The 24,022-nt window shown below is 37.8% G+C and overlaps 2 protein-coding genes across 3 annotated transcripts in view; both read left to right on the top strand.

Annotated features, from left to right (window-relative positions):
• LOC135691894 (ras-related protein Rab-26) overlaps positions 1 to 22,411 on the top strand; it is a 28,109-nt gene extending 5,698 nt beyond the window's left edge. Inside the window, exons 1-9 of one of the 2 annotated variants that reach the window (XM_065209893.2) lie at positions 12,208 to 12,348; positions 15,419 to 15,529; positions 15,805 to 15,846; positions 16,305 to 16,371; positions 17,521 to 17,573; positions 18,858 to 18,923; positions 19,299 to 19,355; positions 19,702 to 19,778; positions 20,700 to 22,411. In XM_065209893.2, the coding sequence (XP_065065965.1) occupies positions 12,292 to 12,348; positions 15,419 to 15,529; positions 15,805 to 15,846; positions 16,305 to 16,371; positions 17,521 to 17,573; positions 18,858 to 18,923; positions 19,299 to 19,355; positions 19,702 to 19,778; positions 20,700 to 20,805 (636 nt within the window). In that variant the 5' untranslated portion in view covers positions 12,208 to 12,291 and the 3' untranslated portion in view covers positions 20,806 to 22,411. Of the gene's footprint in view, positions 1 to 12,207; positions 12,349 to 15,418; positions 15,530 to 15,804; positions 15,847 to 16,304; positions 16,372 to 17,520; positions 17,574 to 18,857; positions 18,924 to 19,298; positions 19,356 to 19,701; positions 19,779 to 20,699 lie in introns of those variants that run through there. The other variant, XM_065209892.2, reaches the window with a different exon arrangement.
• LOC135685866 (uncharacterized) lies at positions 1,724 to 5,902 on the top strand. Its single transcript, XM_065201959.2, has one exon. The coding sequence runs from the start codon at positions 1,724 to 1,726 to the stop codon at positions 5,900 to 5,902; it is 4,179 nt and encodes a 1,392-aa protein (XP_065058031.2).
• Positions 22,412 to 24,022: the final 1,611 nt, after the last annotated feature.

Raw genomic sequence — 24,022 nt, 5'->3', positions numbered from 1 at the left:
ACGCTAGAGAAATCCCATTTTACACTGATGAACTTTCAAAATAGCAAAACAGATTTTCCTTGATGGCTTTTTGAGTATTATTATACACCAAATACATGTAAATATTCAGTTTCTGGTTCTCCTTCATAATCAATAAATAAGATACCCATTTCATCTTCACTTTGTTCTCTTTCGCCCTCTACATCCAAGCAATTCGAGTTCTTTAAAGGCTGAACTGATGCTTCTACTGGCTCTTCATTTTTTCTCTGAATTTTTTCTAAATGAATTATTTCTTTCAAACGTTCGAGCAGTTTCAATTTGGTCACCTCAATTTTTAACTTACGATCGATCAGATTTTTCTAATCCACGCGTTATATTTGGCAATCGCAAATATTGCGAACTGTAAACTTTTCGAAACAATTTTCCTCCATGGGTTATAAATATTGAAAAAGGGCCCTTTAAATAAGAGTTTGTGACATTCTACTTTTAATTTCTGTTTATTGGGCTGACATCAAGGTGTTCAATTATTGTAGCTTTTATGATTGCATTAATTTTGTGTTGAAGATAGGAATAAGTTACAAAAAATCTTTCATTTCTTTTCTCGCCGAAATGTTTCCTTGCACCGAAATTGTCCACATTCTCAACGAAATTCACACCGAAATTTCAAAAAATGACCGAAAACTAGTCCACCGAACTTTTTCACACCGGATTTTTTGGTACTTAATACATTTTTTTATATCTTCATTAAGAAAAATTACCGATTACCCCTAACAGAAGTAAATTCTAAAATCCTAAAGATTCAATGTCTTCGTTTTCCAAAAAAGGTACTTAAATCCCCTATTTAAAGATCTTTTTCGATTAATGAATGTCATTACGGTAGAAAGAGTTCTGTTCACGTCTGTTTACCTTATTTGTTAACATGGCTGTGGTACAGTTTGTGTGATCAAGCTTTATATCGGTAATTTGATCGATATTTCTTCCAAGTGCTTGTATAGAATTTAACTTTGTACTTTTCTGACTTGATATTTTAACCACTTCTAGAAATGCGATTTTAATTGATACAGCCATTCCTCAGCCATATTGAATGGTTCAACAAAGCTACCGCCCCTTTTCCCATTGATTTAGTCTCTGTATTTCATCATTAATTCCTTTAATTTTAATTTCAATCTATATATTTCAAACAACTCAATATTGACTGTGACGGAGTCACTGAGTGCCACGAAGACACGTGATGAAAACTTACTTAATCTTTAGAAACATTACGTATGCGGTTGTTTTGTTTAAGACTTCCTTTGTTTATTCCCTGCTGACATTGCTTTGTAATTATAATTCATGGTATGATTAGTATGCGTAGAAATTTCTGGAACGTTCGATGGTAATCTCGCAAGTATGATGTAATCACGGTAGGTATTTTTGTAAAGTTACGTAATAATAAGTAGGAGTATAAATAGAGGCTGTGTGCCCGTGAAGAGGGGATTCTTTTCTTAGTGGTGGTTAGTGAGTAGAGTTGTAATGATTTTAGTGGTTATTTCGGCGTGGTAAAAATTAAAAAGGTCTATTTCTTGCTTCGTGAACTGTTCATATAGTTGTTGCGTTCGAAGCAATATTGAGTTCACGACATTTTGGTACCAGAAGTGGGGTCATTTATCGCCGAGGAAAAATACTTCGGTAGGCGAGGATCACGTAAGTGGAGTAAAAACTGTTTAATTTGGTTTGAAATACTGTGGTGTGTTGGAATAGTACCATGGCAGCCGAAGGAAGACGAGGGAAAAGGCAGGAAGAAGCCCAGCATACAAGCGAAGAACGAGGGGAAAGTGGAGCAGTTTTAGAAATACTTAAATGGATGACAGAAAAAGAAGAAAAAGAGCGCCTCTATAGAGAGGAGCAGGATCGAAAGAGAGACGAGCAGTTTATGCAACTAATAGCCACACTTGGAAAAAAGCAATCCGACATAGAAGAGCAAGTAAAAGCACAAGAGGCGCAGCGAAAACAAGAGGAGAAGGCCCAGTTGGAGAAAATTATTCGTCTTCAGAATGAAGAGCGGGAAGCCAGAGAGCGAGAAAGGGAGAGAGAAATTAAAGCAAGAGAACTGGAAAAGGTAAATCGTGAGCGAGAGAAAGAGGAAAGGCTGGCCAGAGAGGAGGAAAGAAGACTTGCGTGGGAAGCTCGAGCTGACAACGAGAGAAGGCAATTTTTAGAGAAATTCGCAGAACTCAGTTTATCCAGCCAGGGACAAGAACCAATGATAAACCTTGGGAAGCCTGCTCTTAAAAGGTTCTGTGACGATGACGATATAGAGCATTTTCTCACCACATTCGAGCGTGTAGCGGAAACATATGGATGGAAAGCAGAGGTTTGGTCGGTGAAATTAGCACCATTGCTCTCTGGAAAAGCACAAGCCGCGTATGCCAACATGGACCCAGAGAAGTCTCGCATTTACGAAGAAGTGAAAAAAGCCATTTTGAGGAGGTACGATATTAATGAAGAAACCTATCGTCAGAGATTTAGAGCCACAAGGAAAAGGAACGAGGAGAGTTGCACTGAACTGGAGGTGAAACTGCGTGATCTATACTGCAAGTGGGTACATCCCTCTACAAGTTCAAAGGAGCAGATTTCCAATGCTATCATATTGGAGCAGCTACTAAGTTCTCTGCCATTAGAGCTACAAATTTGGATCAGAGAGCGAAAGCCTACAACATCAGAAGAAGCTGCCATATTGGCTGACGATTACCTGTTAGCACGAAAGGCCACAATCAGGGGACAGGGTACCCAAGAAATTAGATGTCATGGTTGTAAAAGGACTGGCCATATTTTAAAGAACTGCCCTGTACCAAAACAAGCAGATACGACGGTACCAGTAGGCAAAAGAAAGCCTGAAAACGATACAATACAACATACACCTACAAGGAGCTCGACAATTCAGTGTTTTAAGTGCGGGAGACCAGGACACATTGCTCTGCATTGTCCGTCAAATCAGGCCCACAACAACAACAACAGAGGGAGACATACGGGATATTATGTTAAACATAAAGACAAGTTGATCAGATCAGCACAATCATTTGACTTTGGAGAGCATTCAGTTGGTAAAATTCTAAAGGCTTTCAGCTGCAGAGGGGAAATAGAAGGGAGACCGGTAGACATTCTTGTCGACACTGGCTGTTCAAGGACACTTGTGCACAAAGACTTGATACCAGAAGGCAAAGTCAATGAGGAAACCAGAGTTGATATACAATGCGCACATGGTGATTATGTCAGCTACCCGACTGCCGAAGTCAGCATAAAGATTCAAGACAAAGTGTTCTTGCAAAGGGTTGTGGTGTCTCCGAATCTTCCAAGACCGGTTCTGTTAGGCATGGACATAGTAAATGATGAGAAGTTTGAGAGGGATGAAATTGAAGCTTTTATAGTAGTGACCAGAGCACAGGAGAAAGCACGGGAACAAGAAGAGGCGATACAGTTGGCCAGGGAGATCTGCTCGGGTGCAAAAGCGCGGGCTTTAAGCGACGCTAGCGGAGAAGGCAATCAATCAGAGGAAACTTCAGATGTAAATTGCGAGATAAATTCTTCAACTGGAGATGTGGATAGAGACGACAATACCGAGGGGACAGTTGAATCGTTGTCTGGGTCAAAAGAAGTACAGACGGCGGAAACAGCAAAGATAAATACAAATGACGAAAATGAAGGAAGTTTAGAGATGAAGAATTTCAGTTGGAGCGCCGCAGAGATAAGAGAAATGCAGGGGAATGACACAACATTGGATAAATGTAAGGAGTATGCGCAGTTGAAGTCATCATTAAATGGCAAGGTGAGGTTTATAGAGAGGGAAGGCATATTATTTCGCCAATGGTGCCCAGATGGAAATTTTGAGGATTCTCGCGTAATAGAGCAGCTTGTATTGCCATATCAATGCCGCAAGACAGTGCTACAGCTGGCCCACGATATCCCTCTGGCTGGCCACCTTGGACGGAAGAAAACTACAGCAAGAATATTGCAAAGATTTTATTGGCCCAGGATGTTCCACGATGTTGCTGAGTACTGCAGATCATGTGAAATTTGCCAGCGGACATCTCCAAGAAGAAAGAGTAATCGTGCCAAGTTGGTACCGTTGCCTATCGTTGATACTCCCTTCAAAAGGATTGCAATGGATATTGTTGGCCCATTAGAGAGAAGTGCTGCAGGACACAAGTATATTTTAGTTATTTGTGACTATGCAACAAGATACCCGGAGGCAGTTCCACTTAGAAGCATAGATGCGGAGAGTGTGGCAGAGGAACTGGTAAAGCTTATAAGTCGTTTTGGTGTTCCTGAAGAGATCCTGACTGATCAAGGTTCGAATTTTATGTCAAAGCTGTTGCAGGAGGTTTACAAGATGATCGGTGTCAAATCTATTCGAACCAGTCCCTACCATCCAGAGACAGACGGGCTTTGTGAACGATTCAACGGAACGCTTAAGAACATGCTGAGGAAAGCTGCTACAAACGATTACCGGAATTGGGACAAAATGCTACCTTATCTGCTTTTTGCATATCGCGAGGTACCAGGAGAGTCAACAGGGTTCTCACCATTTGAGCTTCTTTATGGTCGACAAGTTCGGGGGCCACTGGACATACTGAAAGAGACGTGGGAGTCAAACGAAAAGGTACCAGAGGACGTAGTTAGCTACGTGTTGAAGATGAGAGAAAACCTTTCAAAAATGATGGAGATAGTACAGGAAAATTTAAGCACAGCCCAACGAAAGCAGAAGACCTGGTATGACAAGAAATCAAGGGTCAGAATCTTCAAAGAGGGAGATGAAGTATTTGTATTGCTGCCAACAAGTACAAACAAGTTACAAGCACAGTGGCAAGGACCGTACAAAGTGAAGAGACAAGTTGGTCCGGTAGACTACGAGATAGATATGGCCAACAGGAGAAGAAGATTTCGGATATTTCATGTCAATATGTTGAGTCCAAAACATACGGCTGTGGACGTGAGTTACTGGATTGCAGAGAGGGAAAATAGCTCAGAAGATCAAGAGGAGAATGACTTAGTGGTACCTTCTATAAACAACGAATTTCCTAAAGATGGCTGGGAAGCAGTAAAAATTGAGGAAGATCTTAGTGACAGCCAATCAAGAACATTGCATGTCCTACTACAAAGATTCGCAACCGTTTTGAAAGACTCCCCTGGAAAAACAACAGTAGTAGAACACCAGATTCACACAGGAGATGCAAAACCAGTTAGGAAGAGGCCGTATCGTCTGCCACAGTCACAGTATGAGAAAATCAAGACGGAAATCGAAAAAATGGAAGAGATGGGAATCATCCAGCCTTCAAATAGTGAATGGGCAGCTCCAGTAGTGATTGTTCCAAAAAAAGATGGATCGCTGAGAATATGTATTGATTATAGAGAATTGAACAAGGTGTCTTCATTTGATGCATACCCGATGCCGCGGGTTGATGAAATTCTTGACAGGCTTGGCAATTCAAGGTACATCTCCACCCTGGATCTTACAAGAGGATATTGGCAAGTCCCATTAAGTCCTGATGCAGTACCAAAGACAGCATTCACAACACCTTTTGGTTTATTTGAATTTCGAGTTATGCCTATGGGATTACACGGAGCTCCTGCTACTTTTCAGAGGATGATGGACAAGATACTTAAAGGAATGGAAAAATGTGCAGCAGCATTTTTAGATGACGTCATAGTATTCAGTGCTACATGGGAGGACCACTTAAAACATTTGGAGGAGATATTGACGCGTATCAGTAAAGCGGGGCTCACAGCAAATCCAAAGAAATGCTCATTGGCAATGAACGAGGCGCATTATCTGGGACATATTGTTGGAAATGGCAAAGTTCGACCAGAAGATGACAAAGTGAAAGCGGTCAGAGACTTTTTGAGACAAAAAGCAAAAAGCAAGTGCGCTCATTTCTTGGTTTAACGGGATATTACCGAAAATTCATACCCAGTTATGCAGACATCGCAGCCCCATTAACGGACCTCACTAAAAAGGAAGTAAAAGGTACTATTCAATGGACAGATAATTGTGAAAACGCATTCAGAAGACTTAAAAAGGCTCTATGTTCATCACCAGTCTTGAGAAGCCCTGACTACAGCAAAGAGTTTTTACTACAGACGGATGCATCAGATAGAGGACTTGGAGCAGTTCTTAGTCAAATTGGAGATGACAATGAAGAACACCCCGTAATGTATCTTAGCCGCAAGTTACTTGATCGAGAGAGACGCTATGCTGTTGTAGAGAAAGAGTGTTTGGCTATCGTATGGGCAATACAGCAGTTGCGAGTTTATCTATATGGCCGGAAGTTTTCAATTCAGACAGACCATAATGCATTAAAATGGTTGGACCAGATGAAAGAGAAGAACAGCAGGCTAACTAGATGGAGTTTGGCATTACAGATGTATAACTACAGAGTAGAGTATCGGAGAGGACAGGATAACTCAAATGCGGACACATTATCAAGGATTTGAACACGTTGTAAAAAGACAGTCAAAAATGTACCATTTTTGTCTACCGAAGGAGGGGGAAATGTGACGGAGTCACTGAGTGCCACGAAGACACGTGATGAAAACTTACTTAATCTTTAGAAACATTACGTATGCGGTTGTTTTGTTTAAGACTTCCTTTGTTTATTCCCTGCTGACATTGCTTTGTAATTATAATTCATGGTATGATTAGTATGCGTAGAAATTTCTGGAACGTTCGATGGTAATCTCGCAAGTATGATGTAATCACGGTAGGTATTTTTGTAAAGTTACGTAATAATAAGTAGGAGTATAAATAGAGGCTGTGTGCCCGTGAAGAGGGGATTCTTTTCTTAGTGGTGGTTAGTGAGTAGAGTTGTAATGATTTTAGTGGTTATTTCGGCGTGGTAAAAATTAAAAAGGTCTATTTCTTGCTTCGTGAACTGTTCATATAGTTGTTGCGTTCGAAGCAATATTGAGTTCACGACATGACTGCAAATATCTTGTAATCCGAATGATACGAAAGCTGTACCATAATTACATCGAGAAAATGTTTGATAATCATGGGCGCCGACTTATATTTTTCCTAGGGGGGGGTTCAAAATTCAAATTAAAAAAAAATTAAAAAAAGTTAAAAGGTAGAAAAATTCCCTGTCGCTTTAATAACGTAATACAACATATGTAGTATGTATAATAACAAAACAAAACATTTAAATAAAGTAGATATAACATCATGGTCTACAGTATCATCAGTTCAATTCTTTGATTAGTGTTTCTTCGATAGAATAAACGTGTTTTTTCGGACGGATGACCTCGAGATACAATTGTCTAGCAACTCATCAACTGGGATTTTTTCTACAATATCTTTATGGACGTTCATCAAAGCAACTGCGTTTAGTCGTTCTTGGGACATTCGCAATCTCAAGAACCTCCTGAGGCCAGAGAATGATCTCTCAGCAGTACAACTGGACACTGGTGAAGTCAATACAATTCTGAGCAGTTTCTTTATTTCTGGGAGGATACTGCAGAATGCGTTTACTGCTTTGAGATAATCCACCACGGATTGGAAGTCATCTAATTCACGCTCTTGGGTCTTCGCTCTGTCCAGGAGCATGTCTCTGTGTAGTTGTAGTCTGACACGATCCAGATCATCGACATAATGCTCAGAAAAGTAGTCTGGGCTTATTTCTCTTCCCAGGATAAAGCCCTCAATCTTCTTGAAGTGAATAGCAGTTTCGTTGGGCTCAAATCGATCTGTGAGGCCAACCAAAACGCTGTCAAGCAAAGAGAAATACAACTGCCTGTGTGTATCCTTTGCTGTTTGGGGGATGAAGGCAGACTGAGCATTTTCATCTAATCTCCGTGGCACTTTTCGCTGTCTTGGAAGTTGAGGCTCGTCAATACTTTCGTTTAGATCAGCGGACGCTACAATTGCTTGCCATAGATTTGAAAATCTGGCGTCTGTTCTTGCATCCGAAATGGATTGACGAATAGTCGAAATGACTTTCTCAGCTTTGCTGAAATTTAACTGTGTAAACTTGCACTGCCTCCTTCAATTATGGTAAACACCATTCTTAGAGCTTCTAGCGAGAAAAACGTGCCGAATTTCGACAGTGATCTGAGATACCCTCCAGCTTTAACTCCGGCTGTATTTTTATCTTTTTCATCCACTTCTTGAAGCCAATGGAGAATCGCACTGTAATTACTTGTAATTGCCTGCAATGAAAAATAGTCGCATAGTCCATCTTGTAGGGCAAAAAGGGCGCAGGGATTTTTTCATTTCCCGTGTCGTCATTTTGAAAATGAGCAAACCAGGCCAGGCGTTTGGGGGACCCACGAATGAATGCTATCAGATCTTGTATTAATGCCATAAAATCTCTGATTTCTTTGCTGCTGCTCATAGCATCCTGAACGGCCAAGTTAAGTTTGTGTGCTCGACAATGCACGTATACAGCTCGTTTTTCGACTTCTTGCATTCTTGTCCGAAGACCACCAACACATCCTGACATATTAGCGGCTCCGTCGTAGCATTGACCACGGCATTGATGAATCGGAAATTGCATCCGTACAAGAATGTCTTTCATTATAGTGAAAAATTTTTCGCTTGAAGTGATTTCAGTAGCGTAAAAACCAAAAAACAGCTCTTCGATGTTGAAGTTATCATCCACAATTCGGAAGCAAAAACTTATCTGTTCCTTGTTAGAGACATCTGAGGTTTCATCCAGCATAATACCAAAATATTTCACATCTTTCACTTTCTTCGCCAGCTCTCTTAGCACAGCCTTCCTGAAGTCTTGTAGAATTTCATTAGAAACATCGTGAGAAAGCCATTTATACTTCTCGTCTCTTTTAAGCCATGCAGCTAATTCAGGCACATCATTTTTTCTTTCCTGTAACAGGGTTATTAAGTTCGAGTCTTTCTCGTTTTTTCCTCTTATAGCTTGCCCTTGGCATCCAAGATAACGCAAACTTGTGAAAATTGTACACAAAGCCTTTCTGTATTTTAGCATTTGCTCCCCTCTTCCAGAAAATATCATTGTTTCAACTGTTACGTTGGCATCGCTGCTGCTGTGCTACCGTGGGAATCGGCATTCCCTGACTTATTGCTGAAGTGCACAAGTTGCAAAACACTTTATTCTTGTCACTCTTGTATTCCAGCCATTTATACTTTGCTGACCATTAAGACTGGAATTTCCTTCCCTTTGCTTTCTTGCCCAAACTATCTTGCATGTTTACCACTTCAGAGTCAATGTTCGAAAACTGGTCTTGTTTTGAACACGAAAGGCCAACATCTTGTTTCATGATTTCGAAACTTGGCTCTCTGGAGGCTTTTGTTGCGAAATAGGAATGCCTTTTTTCTTTTTATTCACCCTCACAACAAATTTGTCCATCTTGAAAAGCAGGTACGATCAAATGCTCAATGAGAGCTATTAAATTCGAGTTTTCATCCAAAGTAGGGATGTCATTTTTTATAAATTATTGGTTATGGTTTCCTGCCTTTGATCAGTTTGACCTTTAAGACGCCGTTCGATTTCCGCAATAGACAAGTTAGAATATCAACAGATGACGTAGGAGACAGAAAGTTTAGACTAAATTTTTTACAAGGGATTTTTTTTTCAAATTATTCTTTAACAATAGATAAATTTCACATTTTTGAGACTTAGAATATACATATACCTTCCTTCAGCTGTTTTGCGCTGAATTTTCAGCCCAGTGGCGGATTTCAAAAGAAATTCCAAGAGGGGGCTGAGCCCCCTCCCCCATAGCAATTCCCAGGTGGGGGGCTCGAGTCCCCGAACCCTCACGTAGTCGACGCCTATGTTGATAATCTTTCTAAAAAACAGGAGGAACTTAGACCATCGTTCTGGTCTGCATCTTTAGAGGAGTAGACTGTTGTTTTTATATGTAAAACCTGCAGCTACTGTCCCCAATTAGTTTTAGAATAACTGATAAGTGGTTTTCTAGATTTCAAAGGCCACAATGCCCCCCCCCCCCCTCTGCCCAGACTAGTAGTTTGTCTCGGAGCAACCAGAAGCTCGTTAACAACGACTCAGACATTCGGTCTCGCCTTTGCCACCTGGTTTGTTCAGCTTGACACGTTTGTTGTTTTGTGTCTTTCCCATTTGCCTATTAATAATTGAAAGCTCGCTGCAGCAGTCCATTAGGTTTAGTCTTGTTTCTTCAAGTTTCTATTACATGTTTCCTTGGCTGAATTCAACGATCTCTTTGATTCAGGTTTTCCGTGGAGCAAAAATGGATATTTTCCAACGACGGAATTTCACATTTTAATCAGAGGGTCGTGATTGCTTGTAAACAGTGCAGCCCTGTTTGGAATTAGCAAAGAACTTCGATTGAATTGAAGTCAGTGATCGATTTTAATTCATAATTCTTTCCTTCCACTAAGATCCTCATCTTCTATGTCAGTGCTTGGTGACGACATAGAATCTTGCTTGGTTGGTGAGCAGAGAACAAAGCAACTCTCTCGAAGTATGATTTTGAAAGTAGCTAGCTTTAATCGTACTTGTAAGAGAAGCTTGAACCAGCAAAACTTCTGGCGAGATATTAATTCTCTAAACAGGACTAAAAAAGGAACAAACATAATTTTAAAATCTTTTATCGTTTTATTGCTGCCCTAGTGTAACAAACAATGTTTGCTTGAGTTATGACAAAACAATGTGTGCAGAACAAATATAGCTTAAATTGATTTTGTTAAGTCTTTTTATCTGATTTTGTGAAACCAGAAAATGTATTTTCTTCGTTCCGTCGACGCTGTAGAAATCGTATGAGCTATGAAAGGTTTTGAGCACCATTTAACCTATAGGAATACATCACCTTTACGATTGATACATTCGTAACAATCGTTGCTACTATCGTCAAAACATGTAGCCAGAATTCTTGAAGTTAAGTTTTGATGTGCAGGGAGGGGAAGAAATTGTAGCAACTGTTTTGATGTCTTGAGCAGGAGTTAAAGCCCTGCATGGTTTGATTGTAAATTGACATCTTGCCGTGTTCCATATATGTTGTATGCAGTACTCAGTGGTGATAGGTTCCCGAAAGAAATGCTTTCTTAATTTTTTTAGACAAGCACAGTTAATTACTGCATATAAAAAGTTCTGCATATTAAGTATGATACGTTACTTCATATCCTGTATTTCTGTCAATGTTCTAAGTTTAGAATTTGTTAATAAATGAAAAAAGCATAGCCGAAAGCAGTTATTGACTATTTAATAGGATAGGCACCCTTTGAATAGGAACCTAAACTGAACCCTTCCACGTGATAATCTGGAAGCTCGAATATGCGGAGACTTTTTAAATCATGTTTTATATAAGTGCTTATGTGGTCGTGGTTTTTGTTACGTTGGAAAATTGGTTAATGACCTCTGTTTTCCTTATTGATGTCAAACCGCTACTTCACCTAGAGTCCTAACTTTCAACATTTTTCACAAAAACTGTATCGTTTTGATAAAATCACTTCTCGACCTCTCATTTTTTACTGTATGTGCTCCCATTTTCAGTGGTAGCATTAAACGAAGCTTTTTTTCGACGTTAAGACTCAAGCAAGAGTGTACTCTGTTTTTTTGCGTCATCTTCATCACCATAGGTACAGCTCAAGTCGCTTTTGGCATATCCAGTCCCATACCTCCACAAGGGGTAATGGCTGGTGTTGTCGTAAGCCCGGCCTCTCTCTGATATCTGTAAATGTTCAAAGAATTGCCAACAATGTATATTTCTATATCTATTTTCCTTCTTTTTGGAAAATAATGATTGTTGATGTTAAATTTCTCGAGGAATAAAGAAGCTATTTCATCAATTTCATGGCTTAATGAAGTATCTCAAAGACTATTCGTTTAAGAACTCGCGTATCTACCGAACCCATGGTGCTTTGCCGAATCTAACAGTCCCCCCCCCCCTCAATCTAGGGCACACCTCCCATTATCAGTTTTAAGCAGCGGTTTTTGTCCGGGGGTTGCCTACTTGTATCCCGTACGTTAACTCAATATCTCAAAATCACGTGTGAAACTTCAGCAGTCATGTTCTCATAACAAGAAATGTGCTAAGTGGCAAGTATTTGAAATAAATTGTGACAAATTTCAAACCTGTTTGATGAATAATGTAAATAGCTTACGTAAGCAGCAAAAACTGATTTATTTTGAAAAAGACATGATCAAGAGTCGCGCCTTGTTTGTAACAACTTGTTTAAGGTAGTTATTGTTCCATTGACAATATCCAGAACAAAGGCCGCAAGTGCTTTGTTAGAACAGTCAGGCGATAGATCTACTCCGCAGTTTTCTGGCTTTATACTGTTTTGATTGATCCATACTCCAAAACTGAGCGATTCATGACAAAATGGTAGATGTTCCTGATGCACGACAACTCAAAAGCCCAGATATACCAGAATACAAGGTTTGACGGCGTTAATTTGTTGCGTTAACAGAATTTGTTATCTTGTCGTAATAATGATCCTTTATATCACGCTGGCCACAATATTGAGGTTTTGTAGTTACACATGCAAGAATCTACCCTCTGTAAAACAATTGTTCACTAAATTGGAAGATAGGTTTTTGCTAAAGTAGTGAGTAGGCCGAAGAGTTGAGAATAAATCATGCAGTTGCTAAAAGACCCGTAATGAGTTTGTACAGGTTTAACTCTTTTGTTAGGCAAATTCAGAACCTTAAGAGTCAGCCCAGTTGTCGTGCCCAGTTGTCATTGCAAATAATCAGCTATTAATAGGCTTTTCTAAGATAAAAGTATTACACAGATTTATATAGCAACGACAGCATTTAGATCAATTTGTTATTTTTAGTTTCTTAGCAGTTTTTTTCACTTTAGACAATGGCCGTTCTTTAGACAAATATAAACTCTTCAACTCTAAAATATTTCGGGAAATGTTGATGAATTGTAGCTTTAATTTCATCCCATCGTTTACTATATAGGTGAATTTATTGTACTAAACTTAACTTGGTACGAGCTAGTCTTATCCTTGAACCCCCGTCTCAGCCGTTTATCGGTGAGTCTGGTGGAGTTTGGTGAGTCTTGTCGCATTCGGAAATTTCATCTTCCACTAAAGTTAGATTAATCTTCCCATTTAGCTCCTTGCTACTTTTTACTTCAAACTGCAGTGATTGATTACTCGTTCTTAAAGTTGTTATTATTGCTTTAAATCGAATAGGTATGTCGAATGTGTGAAAGTTAAAAACCTATAATTGCTTTACTGTATGCCAAAAAATCCCAACCAGATTCAGTATAAAAAGCCACGGATAGTGACCAAACCTATTGCAGAAGTAGTCACTGAACTAAAACAACATCGAACACCAATAAGAAGCCAGAAAGTTAGATCAGTGAGTGGCCTCTCCAAGACAGTTCAAAAGGGAAATTCATGGATTGGATCGGTCTTCAATTCGTAATATTTTCCAACGGATTTGCAATGTATTTGAAGTCAGACTGTTAATAAAGTTGCTTTTTGGATGTGAATTTGTGATGTGCTACTAGCAGTGGTTGATTCAAATGCCAAATAAATTAAGAATAAAAAGAAGACTGTCAAATGATATCACTGCAATAGGCTGTCATGTCTACAATCCCGGAAAGTTGATATTTTCTCTTCCATTTGAAAACTAACTTCCTTCTCCCCTCAAATCAATGTTGAATGCATAATTTTAAAGGGGAATGATAGAACTACAAATTCAATATTGATTTGGGGGAAAGGGGGGTTCGAATTTTCATTGGCAACGTAAAGTAGAAAATTGTGATATTTGCTTTTTGTCTCAACAATTTTGTCCGGGATTGTAGTCCTCTTTTATCCATGAAATTAGCTGATTTATCGCGTATTGATTTGATACCTCTGCAATCAACTGATAAATCTCGAATCAACAGTTACCAATTCAATCGACTGATTAATCCTGAATCAACAGTTTAATCAACTGATATCACTTTGATATTGTATGCTTATGCTTAATCAACGCAAATCACTGCAATCGATACCGGCCATTGTTATCAACTGAAATGAATATTTTGATATGATTAAAACTGCAATTATTTCAATTAAATAAGGATGGAAGATGATATTCGCCCACATATTAAATCTCACACACCCAAATATTGTTTTTAATGAGAAAGTAAACAATATGCAGGTGTTGCATTCGTTTTTAACGTATCATTGATGCCTTTTGTACTGTCTTTTGTACTGTCTTTAATAGAATACCCGCATCCTATCGCCAACCCGCGAAACGACCTATTGATATAATACGCCGCTAAATAAACGATGTGTTTGTCATCAGTTTTCTAATAGTTTAAGAGAATTTGGGCAAATGTGAAAGTGCTTGACTGTTGTCTAGAAAGGTTGGAAAGCAGAGCCATTCTGAACGTTGGACACCACCAATTATTTCCAAATCCGGACTCACTATTTCAATTCCAGGAGTTTTAAATCTATCAAAAAATAAAATGTTGACATCGAAGCAGCTGTTCTGAAAACGTTACTAAGACTTTAGTTGCATGTACATCTGTATGTTAATATCGTCGATTTTACGTTGCAGACACTTAAATTGTTTATAGTAGGCGCAACGTGGTTGCAAACAAAACATGTCGTTAAAGTGAGTTCCAAATGTACCCCGTTGTGTTATATTAGTTGTTGTTGCTGCTGTTGTTGTTGTTGTAATCGACCACTGATTCGACACTCCAGAGCTTGCACCACTAATCCTAAACAGGAGGGGCCAGCAATGTAAAGAAAGTTCCCCCCCCCCTTAGTCCCAGTTGTGGCAATCATTTGCTGACGTTGTTTTACTTCTGGGCTTTGGCTCACTGTATTTGTTGTAATCCAAAGTTTTCTCTATAAAATACTTTGAGCTTATTTTATTCCTTTATTTAGCGAGAAAGTGGGAGGCCATAGCCCGCTTGTCCCCCTGTGGCGCGGGCCATGTACTCTCACTGTTGTATTCTAGTCTGCTAAATGGAAGAAGGAGATTTAGAATAGTGAAGCGATGGAATAGCTATTACCACCGCTTATCTAAAAATTATTCAAATAGGCACTAGCTAAAAGTAGGAAAGTGCATCACTCCTTCGTTAGCAATGCAGTTTTAAAAGAATTATTAGCAAAATTATACGCTAATATACAACCTATGTTTCAATTTTTCATGATAGTTAAATATTTTGATGTGTTTGCTTAACATTTCAAAGTACATCGTCTCTTATCATTTTATCCTAATGTCAGCGTTGGATTACTGCATATATGCGCCTCCAGCAGATTACAAAATCGCTGGATTCAGAATATAAGTGCTTCGCTCCTACATCGCTTTGCAATAGAGGGTATAGACAAGAATGAAATGTATTCTGCGTAAGCAAGCGCGGTATGGCGCGGGAATGTGCGAATCTATTGCATGACATGAAGTATAATTGATATTGCTTTACTATTAGTAATAATTGAAGTCATTTCTAGTGTCGGTGAAATATCCTTCTTACCCACAGTTTTCTTTAATTTCAGGTGATGCTTATTGGCGACAGCGGAGTTGGCAAAACTTGCGTTCTTGTTAGATTTAAAGATGGTGCCTTTCTCAGCGGCAGCTTCATTTCGACAGTTGGAATCGATTTTAAAGTAAAGCCCTATATTTATAGTTATGTTTTTGTTCTTTGCATGGCTTTTTAAACTTTATATGGATCACTAGACCAGCCGATGGGACCAGCCTTGACATTCACGTCACCTAAAGAGACATAGCAATGAAGTATGGTTGAGCTAGCAGCTCATTGTGTTTGCTAAACTCCATAAAGCAGGCTCCGCAATGCTTTTCTCGGATCTGAAGTTTCGTATATTTTCCGTTGACTTTTCCTTTGGTAACACCGCGTTGTTATCCACTTTTCTGTTTTTTTTAGAATAAACTTCTGGTTTTAGATGGTTCCAAAATCAAATTACAGGTAAGTAATTTAAAAATACTTAGATTGGATACATACGGAAAGCATATAATGTTTCACTATGTCCAATAGCATTTCCTTGCATTGGCCAAAGTGACAACCAGATCGTCAACATAAATGTCACGCTAATAGAAAGGGAATCCTCTCACACATGCGCCTTAGTTGAAGTCTGAGGCATTTTTAAGCTCACATTTCATCATTAGTTTCAAAATTTAAAAAAGAAACATTTTTTAGCAATGCAAATTTTTGATACAAACATCAGCTACTGCAATTATCATTGCTTCTTTCCAATCTGTTTTTAAGGTTATGCATTCATTCCAGACTCGATTCACACTGATAAAAACTATAAATTTATCCTCTCAAAATAAGAGAAATAATGATGCCATTTGTCTTTTGTTTAATTTTTGGGATTATAACAATCGTTGAAATGTTGAATATTAAGAAATATGAATTTTTTATAGATTTGGGATACAGCTGGCCAAGAACGATTTAGAAGCATAACCCATGCGTATTACAGGGATGCTCACGGTGAGCGTTCTATTTGATAATATAAACATACTATGTTATTGCATTAATATAGTCAAGTCACAACATCATGCATAGGATGTACAACCTTTTGGTGTACTTGGAGTATGTGCAGTTCTCTAAAAACAATATTGAATTGCGTCGTCGATCATGTGAATATTGCTCCGTGAAAATTATAGTTTTGTATTTTTAACCGAGGCTGATATTACCTTAAAACGAGGTTCCATATGGTAATATCTTTGTTTTAGCGCTATTGACTAAATAAGTTGTGCTGATAACGGAAGTTGCCATAGAATCTTGGTCAGACTAACATGTTCGTTTTTTTCTTCAAACTCTGTCCAACGGAATTAGATCTAGTTGGACAGTTAGTGAAATGAAGACGTTGTGTTAGTGACCCTTTTATAATCATGAAATGAACTCTCGTCCTAAACTAGATTCTTTCTTTAGACGCAAAAAACTGCCGTTGAACCCGAATTTTTAAACCTTGGATCCACAAAAATGATTTGCCAATCGAAATAGCGTCACTTTTTTATCGCGATCAATGAAACGAAGTTCCTAAAATAGCGGACAAGAAATAATCTTAACACCAGTTGAACAGTTTGTCTAGTACAAGAAAGTTGTAACGGATTAGCCCTGTCCTTTGCTTTGTTTGATACAATTTGGGCTAAGCGCAACCAAAGTACAGCGATGATAGTTAACAAGTAACATTTAGATGCAAAAACGTGGTGGATAATTATACTTGCTGAGTTACATAAATTTCGAATTATCTAGATTAACATTCCATTTTCAAGTAATCTATTCACTGCAAAAAGTTTTATTATTGACTTTGCACCCAGTCTCTGTAAAGCTTGAGACCGACCTCTTTTCTTTTATAATCTTAACTGTTAAAAGATAAGACCCTCTTTGACTTAGTTTACTCGGCCTTGGATATATTGTTTTAAAAAAATTTGATTTAAGGCAATATTCTCATATGCGAAAATTTTCTCGATCAGCTCAAGTGTTTCTTGGATTTACTATACCTTAGCCTTTTGTTTTTTTAAGTAAATATTTGAAATTTTAAAGTGAGCATCAATCATTGTTTCTTTTGTCGTCAAATAGCCATTTTGATTTGTATCTAGTAATCACGAGTTTATTTCCCTTATTTTGCGGCAGCCTTGCTTCTTCTTTATGATGTGAGCAGCAGGAAGTCATTCGAAAATTCAAGGGTGAGTTTTGACCCAAAAAGTCTTCTTAGTATCATGCTATGATTTTTCCACGCATATTTTATCGTATCCTTTTGTGTTAAAGAATAGCGATTGAGCGCTCGCAAATCACTGTATTGATCAGCCCTAGTTGCGTTTTACTTTCCCAAACCCCTGTGGTTTATGACGTCAGTGGCTTGCTGGATTTGCTGATTTATATCACGTGTCACCCTGCTGTTTGTTATTTCTCTTGGATATCCAAGTGCTACCAAAAATCAGAAATTCAATTACAGTGAATGATGATATGTTTAACAAGAGAAACATGATGATATATGATATAGACAACGCATAAAGATAAAATGTTGGTAACCCTGAGCTAAGGGAACTGCAAAAAATTCAGGGAAACATTATGCGAACGACGGCTGCCATTTACATGGAAAATAAATACAAATTAAGCAAGCTGGAACAATATCAACTTTTTTCGAAAAAATGCAACTTTTTTTAATTGATATTTTGACGGATGACCTCCAAATTTCTATACAGCTGTCATTGACCGTGGAATTTATAGCAGAAACTCTCAACGAAATATTTTCGTGTACAGAACGAAATCTAAAAAATTTTTTGAAGGAGATTGTTTTTGTTCCTGGAAAACTGCAATTCCTTGGTTTTTTACGAAGAACGAGTTTTTTCAATAACATTAAGGCTCTGACTTTGAGGGGGCCAAAGATGGACGACGATACAAATGTTATGAAATAAATTGTCTTTCCGTTAACAGAGAGTTAACTAGGATTAGCAATTTTTGCTGGCGCAGTTTCTAGATTTCCACCACAACTGCCAGATTTGCTCGAGCAATGTTAGAATATTAGTTTTGAAACCCCCATACTTTAATTCTTCGTCGTAATGCATTTGTCACTCAAGTGTCTACAAATGCATTTCCAAGTTTCTACAAGAAAAAACTTATAGCTGAAAGAAGTAACAAAGGCTTGACATCATTGTATCCCAGATATCTTTGATTAAACCATATAACTATCCGATACGATATATTTTATTGATCTTGAATCTTTCAATATGCCCATTATGCTCAAGATAATAAATGTGAACGAAAAAAAACATTTTTCGGAACATGCCTGCGTTTGAAATTTATGCCGACCAGTAGCAGTCCCTACATCCAGACTTTCTCGAGCCGATTTTGGTGTACCTGCCACCATGTGTCTCTCCTGAACAGAGAATATCCAGCTTTAGCAATCTGAATCTTGTATATCTCCATCATGACTTGATAGCCTACTTTTTTTACCTTTCAATATACAGGCATGGCTATCAGAAATACAAGAATATGCAACCGGAGAAGTGGTTGTAATGCTTCTCGGAAATAAGGTAACGCTTCCTGGAAACTGACAGCATTTTACTTGTATGGTACAATTTTTTCTTGACTGAAAGTATCTTGGGAAAGATGATTATTATGATGCACTGCACAATAGAGTGGAACACCTATTGATGCTGTCATGAATTATTTTCATGTTTTTAGATATTGAGCATGCAAACTTATGATAAAGTAAATGATTATATATTGAAAATATATTCTTATGATATGGTAAATGATATGATACGATTGAATTGAATAATCTCATTGTTATAGCGTCAATATACAAAACTACTTCTTTGTTTTTCTTTTTTGTCTCGGCAAATCTTCAAATAAGGTCAGATTTTGTTCTAAATTGGGTGAATTATTTATATTTTTCGTTATTTTAGGCTGACTTAGCAAAAGAAAAGGTGGTCAAAAGAGAAGAGGGTGCGAAATTAGCCAAGGTAAACATGATTAAATAAATTTTTCGAGATTTTTGTACTTTTGCTGAAGCAGTTTTAAACTTGTTGCTTAATGATCCCGTGTCGAATTTGTGTGCTGTATGTTTGGGTGGATTTTTCTATGTTTGAAGCTATGTAAACACTCTACAAATGTCCTGTATTATCTGTTAATTTTATGATATTTGGCATTTATGTAGATGCACTAATAGACAAAAGATGCGCCCAGGTCGTGCATGTAAAATGAAAATGTGTTGTCACTTTTCGATCATAAAATGAAGACTTCAAACGATCTAAAATAAAAATGGATGGATTTTCATTGTAGTTAATTACATTTATGTTTATTTTCAAGGACTTCCAAGTGCCGTTTTTAGAAACAAGTGCGAAGTCGGGGATGAATATCGAATTGGCGTTTGAAGCAGCAGCTAGGTATGTATTCGTTGACTGTCACATGACACATTTGCTTCTATATAGTATTGCGTTTGCCAGGTGAACATGGGTTTGCCAAGTGAATGAAAGCAAAAATAAGCATGTTGCCGTATTAAAGGCTCTACTTTCGTGTTTTAAATTAATGTCCCCCGCAGTTTCCCTCTCCGCAAAAGACATTGGCATCTATCTTTATTAAATATATCATATGAGATTGCGCTTTGGTTTGTAGGGGTGCAAGGCTCACAGTAGGAACTCCGTGTTTTATATTTTGCCCGATCTTCAGGCAACCGTATACAACACTGCATATTCAGCATAAAGCTCTATTTAACAGCCCGATTAAGAGGTTTTTAATGATACAAGAATACTGTGGTTAGAGATGCATGAAAATACTTCTTTGTATATATTGCATCGAATATAAAAATGTCCTCATGGCATCTGCAGCGAGGTAGATATCTGTAACCTGCCATTGAACAAGCCAATTCGAATGATTGTGGTGATTTAATGCTCCAAGATAAGGAAACGATGGAAATTGGGCAACTAGGGTAGGGAACGGTTAAAATAAAACAAGGAGATAAAATTACTTGTCAAAATTTTATTCCGATGATATTTTTATTGCTTAACAAGAGAAATATTTGCTTTGCTAGAAAAGGTGGAAGATGAAAATCGGTTTTGCTACCTTTGCTTTGACATGGAATCGCTTTTCGGGTCTAGATTTATCAACTCTTGGCAGTTTTTTTTTGGTTTTGTACATTTGTTGATAGTTTTCTGGGAATCATTTTGAAAATGGCTGACGTTTTGAACCCTTATATTTGCCATTTGAATATGTAAATGCGACCTTCGTTCTGGAGTATGACGTAAACTTGAGTATAACTGACCTTGTTCTGTAAGGCTTTCTATGAAATCATATATCTTCTATTGTAGAGAACTCGTCAAGAAACAAGGCAGTGAATCAAATGTGAAGAAATTCGACATTTCAACATATGTTTTGGATAAAGAACAAAAACCTGGTTGCTGTGGAGGATCATAGCGCAACACATGTGACGTATATTTCAAAAAAGGTTCTCAACACTCACAGATGTCAAATTTGGTAAACGGTTCAATTGTTCAGAGGGATAACGAAGCTTCATTTTGTAGTGACCGCTGCAATCAACATTTGTTCCTGTTGGAGTCACATTTGAGATCTAAATCCTTGTTTATGGATTTTTTGATGCAGTGAAAGGTTTAAATTGCAATTGCTTGTTTCAATTATCACTAGAAAGACTTCATTATCTAGATCATCCTGATGGTCTCGAATTTTTCCTTGAGGACAACATTAGCATCGAAGATCCCGAGTACATGCTTATTAAATTCCAGCACAAAGTGAAATTTCTAGACAAATCCCACTTTCTGTTCGTCCGACCCAAATCATCCCTGTTTGGCATAATGCTTCATGTCATAATTGCAGGTGAAACCTTTACTGCTATGTTTAAAAAGTTTATTCTGGGGCACATGCCTACCTGGATTGTAAATACGCTTCTGGTAAAGGAGAAGAAATGGTTGTTCAATAGTTAGATTTTACCCAAGCAAGAAAACCTATATTTCATACAGAATCTTCAATTTTCTTACAAGTTTCAGGACCATTGTTGTGAGCCTAAAATGATCTTTCTTTACAATTTTACCATAGTCTTTTCCAAGGGAAATTGACTGCTGGGGCAAACCTTTATTTGTATAAAGAAGGGGACAAAGCCTATTGTTTAAAACTTTGGAAAGCCACTTGGGCTTTAGGGGAAATGACCCCCCTAGTCGGTATGTTAAAAAAGGCCCTGATATTTTCTATAAAAATTTGCTTTATACAAAATTGCACAATGATTTTGCTGGCAAGGTATGATGCAACCAATTTAATCTGATCTCAAACAACGTTAATAGCTGTTCGTTTAGAATGCTCCATTGAATACACAAGTTTCTAATGTTTACCATTTATCACAATCACAATAGGGACTCGTTAATCTTGAAAGGTTTGCATGTTTATTCACCTTTTGCTGTTTATTTTTGGCTTCCCGCAAAATTGCCTTATATTCGAACTAATCTCAAACGAAACCTTGCTTCAATTCAAAGATTTGCTGACTGCATTTTATTCTTCCCATACATTGTTTTATTGATACTACTGTCATATCTTGTAATATCATCACTCTTAGAGCTAAGTCTTAGAGTGAATGCTATTACAGACTTGGCTGGACATAGAAGATATCATATCTTTTTTATACATAGGCACGATATGTTGCACATCAGATAATACAGTACTCTCTGCAGTATTTTTTGAAATTTATTATAATTTAAAAAGTCTGTTAAAATTGTTATTACACAAATAGTTAGGAGCAGTCGCTCATTATGTTAATTCTTATATACAGCTTAAGTTCAGAGAATAATTATTCATGAGGAGAGACGTCATAGAAATGGTATCATTGTGTAGCTGTATTGTGAATAAAACCCTGTCTGCAACAAAATTCATTATAGTTTTTCATGCTTATACGTATATTTTTTGGGGATGTTATTTATTGATAATGCAATTTGTAGTTTAGTGAATTGAGTAGTTCCATACAACCTGTACATGGTGTGTGTTTTAAATTTAAAGGTATTGCAATTTTCATAAATCATTTAACGAGCAATTTTTAGGTTGAAGTGCTGCATTCGAACCTTTACAGTTTTGATCACATCATTGAATTGGATCGTTGAACAACGTGGCTTAGAAGCTGTGCTGCAAGGTACCAATCTAAAGCTGACCGTCAAGCCACTTTTCCAAAGGAAAGTCGATGAAAAGCAGGGAAAATGAAACACCTTGCATGCTTAGAGCCCTCACTCTTATAGCCTTCATTAGGCTGTATTTAGTTTTTCTCTTTAGAAGATTACCGAAAATCCTCGAATTAGCCCTCTAACGCAGCGGTGGGCAACCTTCCACCTGCGGGCCAAAATCCAACCCGGGAAGAGAATTTATGTGGCCCGCAAAATAATAAAATCTTAAAGTTTCTTTTATTGTTGGCAAGATTGATTTTCCGAGCGGTCGCAAGCATTGAATGAAGTTATATTGATTAAAAAGAGATTATCTTCGTCAAACCTGAGAATCACGGAAAGATTTGTTTCACTATCGATTGTGACGAATTCATCCTGTTGGATACCCGATAGCAGAATTTTTGAGGGACTGGGCGAAAGTTAACAAATGCAGCAAGAACGAATTTTGCTGTGTGCACTGCAAAGCTGTAGAGCGACTATTGCTAGAGAAAACAAGAATCACATTCGTCGCGATCTTTCATGTCTCAGTTGCTACTGGATAAACTGGATAAATTGGATGGAGACAACTACTGTTTTGGATGGGGGCTTTTTCGAGAGTGGTCTATACAAGGGTGGGGGTGCTGTGCTTATGAAAATCGTCTCAAGGTTGTCATACCAATAGCTAGTTTTGTAGCTTCTTAGCAATCTCGGGTTCATTTCATTTGCAACTTTATTTTAACAATTTTTCTATAATGTCAAAACCAAAGTATAAATAAAAGCATAAGATATTAAATATGGACTAAAGCGGCGAATTTTCTGATTTATCCGATTTATCCCAAGAGGCTTGTTTAATGGCAAAAACTATTAGCAATTTGTGCTCCCAGGTGCGTGCTTATTCTCGGGGGGGGGGGGGCTTAAATGAGGGCGTCAGTTTGAGGATGCAATCATTAAATAATTATTTTGCAAATTTCTAGTAACTTAGCAGCAGACAGTTCGGAGTTTTAAGGCAGAAGCAAGTCACCGAACCCCAATCTGCAACTCTTCTCAGAATTAACCACGAAGCTGCAAGACCTTCAAAAGATTACGATTTATTCTGCTATCCTTCAAGTTTTAATTTCTTTTTTGACATAAACGCGTGCTAAACAAGGGCGTTTTTCTTGAGTGGCAGATCACTTCGCGAAAACCTCGTACTCCTTTGGCAAAAATCTTTTTTTGTCAAGGAAGATCTCAAAAATTCATGAAAATCAGGGCCGTCGTTAAACACTTTTAGTCACCAATTTGCAGAAAAAATAGGGGGTGGCCTAAAATATATCCATTTTGAGTGTGGGATTTTGATCAAAAGGTATGTTCTCAGCAGTCAATCATCGCTCCGATTTTCGTGTTGTAATTTTCTTTACAAGAGTACCTGAGGGTACTTTCTTTGATTTTCCTCTAGAAATCAAGTTTTGAGCAACAAGATACCCTCAGTACAAAAAGTTATTCAAAAAGAACGTTTAAAT

Source organism: Rhopilema esculentum, chromosome 13, assembly GCF_057945365.1.
Source record: "Rhopilema esculentum isolate cy_ngs chromosome 13, ASM5794536v1, whole genome shotgun sequence".
In the NCBI taxonomy this organism is placed as follows: domain Eukaryota; kingdom Metazoa; phylum Cnidaria; class Scyphozoa; order Rhizostomeae; family Rhizostomatidae; genus Rhopilema; species Rhopilema esculentum.
The sequence above is the reverse complement of the archived record's forward strand: the minus strand, read 5'-3'. Positions and strand labels throughout refer to the sequence as shown.

Excerpts from the sequence above, each read along its gene's own strand:
- LOC135685866 (XM_065201959.2), top strand. The coding sequence starts at position 1,724 with ATGGCAGCCGAAGGAAGACGAGGGAAAAGGCAGGAAGAAGCCCAGCAT.